At 35.8% G+C, this 4,358-nt stretch overlaps 1 protein-coding gene across 1 annotated transcript in view; it reads left to right on the top strand.

Annotated features, from left to right (window-relative positions):
* Positions 1–4,358, top strand: part of LOC111482453 (kinesin-like protein KIN-14P) — an 8,967-nt gene that overhangs the window by 712 nt on the left and 3,897 nt on the right. Inside the window, exons 2-12 of the mRNA XM_023128237.1 lie at positions 765–927; positions 1,015–1,175; positions 1,263–1,373; positions 1,465–1,690; positions 1,854–1,981; positions 2,123–2,206; positions 2,337–2,414; positions 2,498–2,590; positions 2,831–3,949; positions 4,032–4,113; positions 4,194–4,289. Of these exons, the coding sequence (XP_022984005.1) occupies positions 801–927; positions 1,015–1,175; positions 1,263–1,373; positions 1,465–1,690; positions 1,854–1,981; positions 2,123–2,206; positions 2,337–2,414; positions 2,498–2,590; positions 2,831–3,949; positions 4,032–4,113; positions 4,194–4,289 (2,305 nt within the window). The 5' untranslated portion in view covers positions 765–800. The remainder of the gene's footprint in view (positions 1–764; positions 928–1,014; positions 1,176–1,262; positions 1,374–1,464; positions 1,691–1,853; positions 1,982–2,122; positions 2,207–2,336; positions 2,415–2,497; positions 2,591–2,830; positions 3,950–4,031; positions 4,114–4,193; positions 4,290–4,358) is intronic.

Here is a 4,358-nt window from a genome sequence, read left to right as displayed (position 1 = left end):
TTTTTTTTTTTTTTTTTTTTTTTTTTTTTTTTTTTTTTTTTTTTTTTTTTTTTTTTTTTTTTTTTTTTTTTTTTATCTATTCTGTCATTTGCATGTCACACCCACATTTAGGTTGTGAGGTTGATGGTAGGATGATGTAGAATCACAATTCATTCGGATTAAGTTTACGTTTAAGCTCAAATATATGCATTATATAGTAAGAGTCATGCCCTTAACTTAGCTATGTCAATAGAATCCTCAAATGTCGAACAAAAAAATTGTGAGCCTCAGAGATGTAGTCAAAGTGACTCAAGTGTCAAGAACAAATGGTATATTTTGTTTGAGGTCTCTAGAGAAGGAGTCGAGTTTCGATTAAAGGGAGGTTGTTCGAGGGCTCTATAAGCCTCAGGGGAGGCTCTATGGTGTATTTTGTTCGAGGGAAGGATTGTTGGGAGGGAGTCCCACGCTGGCTAATTAAGGGGATGATAATGGGTTTATAAGTAAGGAATAAATTTACTTTGGTAGGAGGTCTTTTGGGGAACCAAAAGTAAAGCCATGAGAGCTTGTGCTCAAAGTGGACAATATTATACATTGTGGAGGTTCGTAATTTCTAACAAGTTGACGATAGGATGATGTAGAATCACAATTCGGCTGAGCTCAAATATATGCATTATGTAGTTTATGGTCTTTTTTTTTCTTCCATGGTTCATTTCTTAGCTCTTTGTTCAATGGAAGAAGACACAAAATTTTTCTACACCGTCGTAATATTCCCTTTCCTGCTATAGGAGCATATTATTCTTGTAAATGAGTGGATAAGCTATATGCTTGATGCCACTGCCAAGCAGTTTTCAACCATGAATTCACCTTCAGAGAAAAACAACAGAGATTATGCTGGACTCACAATCTCAAATATAGCTGTTAATGGAAGACCATCTGTAGACAGGAATGGTGAGGTTTTCGCCAACAATTATCATTTGCATGTCTGCTCATAAACCAAAAGCAAACATTCAATTCTTTTACAACATTCTCCTGCAGCCAAGCAGATACTGATATTGGCTGGGTGGTTGAGGAGTATTTTCCCTGGTCTAAACTTGCCAATCAATGCTTCTGATGAGGACCTCAAAGCATGCTTATTGGATGCTAATGTCTTGTCCCAAATTCTGAACAAGCTAAAAAAGCCTGGTCCCGCAAAAGAGGTATTGTCCAGCTAGTTTTGGTTCCTTTCAAGTCCTTTTGTCATATCATACTGTTCACTGTTATGAGTATCAGTTTTCTTACACTAGGGAGGTTATGTTATCCATAATTTGGCTTCACGGTCGGACAAGATCAAGAGGTTCCTTGAAGCTGTAGCCGACATGGGGATACTGAAGCATGACAACGCCGACATTGAAGATGTAATGTGTCCATATTAAGAAAGTACTCTCATATATATCTATATATATCTTCTTGTTCTCACTCTCATTCTTAGGTGTTAATAAATTTCAGGGATCTATGGACTCTCTTTACAATTGTTTATGGTCAATTAGAGCATGGAATAACAACCTGGGAGATAGAGATAGACCTTTGGCATGCAGCTCACCTACTAAGTCGGAAAACAATCGTGTTGTCACATCCTTACATGAGCCATTTTCTCCCATGTCTGGAGAAGAAAGGAGGAAAGTCTTATCTGAGTCAAAATTTCATCGCACACTGAGTAGTCCTGTTATGTCAGGTTTGATTTTGACAAACATCAACTATATAAATGTAGAAGATTTCTGTTGGCCTCCAAACGAAGAATTCAGCTCAACATAGATTTTATTTGTTTATCATTTGGAAACCTTGAAATTCAAAAGTACAGGCACTTCGGTCTAATAAACAATTTTTTTAAACAACAGATCCATTCGGTGGATCAAATCATCAAGTTGGCCATAAGTTCCACGAAGTGTTTCAATTAAAGCAAGGTCGTTATGCTGATCTTCCGGCTGCAAAAATTTCAGAAATGATGAAATCAAATAGTCTAGACGTGAGTTCTTCTGATCCCTCCACCATCCCACCCCTTGTTTTTTGTCTAATAAGCTTCATATATGATTCAGTTTGTGTATAGTCTTTCAGTGACATATATTGTTTATTTAACTTTGATGCACTTCAGCATCTCTTAATGCAGAATGCTCCAACGCAGTCACTTTTGAGTGTGGTGAATGGAATTCTTGATGAAAGTGTGGAGAAAAAGAATGGTGAACTTCCTCATGTATGGCCATGTAATTACTTTATAATATAAATTGTATTGTATGCGTAAGAACTTAGCTGTTTGCATATTTGTCGGTCATAGTTTTTTTCTTAAATACTCACTCCCTACATTACTTTTGTTTTTTGGATAGCGTGTGGCATGCCTGTTAAGAAAAGTCGTTCAAGAAATCGAGCGCCGTATTTCTACTCAAGCAGAACATCTTCGAACTGTAATATCGTAACTACTTTTAAGTGATTGTTTTTCCATTTGAATTATGCTTTGAAATTCTATGTCATGATTCTCTTTATCCAGCAAAACAATCTTTTCAAGGCTCGTGAAGAGAAATTCCAGTCTCGAATAAGAGTGCTCGAGGCACTTGCATCAAACATTAATGAAGAAAATCAGGTAAATCATAATTTTCACATCGTCTCCTGGTGTTTTATTTTTCTTCAGCGTGTTCCTAGCTAACTTTAACAAACAAAAGTTTGCCTCTTGACCATATTGAAAATACATAGTTTCTTATTTATATCTGGCTTTTGCTGCTAAGTATTGCGTGCATTCCTACTTAAACAGCATACCAGATTCTTTTATGAGCGTTTTGTACTTGAGGAAACACTCACTGGCCGAAAGCTTTTGAAATTGCAGCAACTTGAGAAGACAAAAACAGAAGAAAAGAAGAATTTTTCCAATGAGGACATGACTAGGTTGATTAAAGAAAGAGATGAATTTAAAGCAGAGATCATACTCTTGAAGCAAGAGATGGAAACAACTAAGAAAACATATGAATTGCGTTGCTTGCAAGTGGAAATGGAAAATGGTGAGGATATGAGTAGGTTGATTGAAGAAAGAGACGAAAGCAAAGTAGGGATCATGATGTTGAATCAAGAATTGGAAATAGCTAAGAAAACAAATGAATTACGTTCTTTGCAAGTAAAAACGGAAACGGATGAGGATATGGCTAGAGTGATTAAAGAAAGAGATGAAGGTAGAGAAAAAATCACAAAGTTGAAACAAGATTTGGAAAGAACTAAAGAAATGTATGAATTGCAATGCTTGCAAGTGGAAACAGAAAAAGGGGAGGATGTGAGTAAGTTGATTAAAGAGAGAGATGAAAGCAAAACCGAAATCACAATGTTGAAGAAAGAATTGGAAAAAGCTAAGAACACTTATGAATTGCACCGCTTGCAAGTGGAAGCAGAAAAAGGGGAGGGTGTGAGTAGGTTAATTGAGGAAAGAGGTGACAGTAAAGCAGAGATTATGAACTTGACGCAAGAGTTGGAAAAGGCTAAGAACACTTATGAATTGCATCGCTTACAAGTGGAAGCAGAAAATGATTTGGGTATGACTAAATTGGTTAAAGAAGGAGATGAAAGCAAAGTAAAGATCATAACATTGGAGCAAGAATTGGAAACAGCTAAAAAGATGTTTGAATTGCGTTGCTTGCAATTAGAAACGGAAAAAGATGAGGATGTGACCAAGTTGATTAAAGAAAGAGATGTATGTAAAGCAGAGCTAGCAATGCTAAAGCAAGAGTTGGAAACAGCTACAAAGACGTATGAATTGCGTTGCTTGCAAGTGGAAACAGAAGGAAAATCTGCTCAATCAATGTTTGAGGAGAGGATTAAAGAACTTGAAGATCTCTTGGAAGATTCAAGTAACGAAGTGCAAAAACTTACAACAAGTTTTGAATCAAAGAAAAATAAATGGAATGCAAAAGCAAACAGCTACAGGCGTATGGTAGAATTTCAATGCAATCTACTGCAGGTGTGATGGAATAAACTTTTCATATTTTAGTTCTTTTGAGAGATATTATGACTAATGAAAATGTTTTATGAACCACTTTTAGGATGTTAGATGCTCCTCAGAGTCTGTTAAAGAAGAGGTTTTGAGAGTGAAGCTGGACTACTCGAACGATGTCAACCAATTAGGTAGTGATGATTGTGAGGAAGTTTAGCACTATATTATGTTTAAAATAATGAGTTCTTATGATGAATTCTACCTTCTCCAGGGCTCAAACTCAAAGCAGTAGCACATGCAGCTGGAAACTATCATGGATTGCTGGTTGAAAATAGAAAATTGTTCAATGAGCTACAGGATTTAAAAGGTTTGTATTGAATTCCACCATCATTCTTTTTTTTTTTTTTTTTTTTTTTTTTTTTTTTTTTTTTTTTTT

Source organism: Cucurbita maxima, unplaced genomic scaffold, assembly GCF_002738345.1.
Source record: "Cucurbita maxima cultivar Rimu unplaced genomic scaffold, Cmax_1.0 Cma_Scf00007, whole genome shotgun sequence".
Taxonomy (NCBI): domain Eukaryota; kingdom Viridiplantae; phylum Streptophyta; class Magnoliopsida; order Cucurbitales; family Cucurbitaceae; genus Cucurbita; species Cucurbita maxima.
Note: the sequence above shows the minus strand (reverse complement) of the source record. Positions and strands in the feature narration are given on the sequence as shown.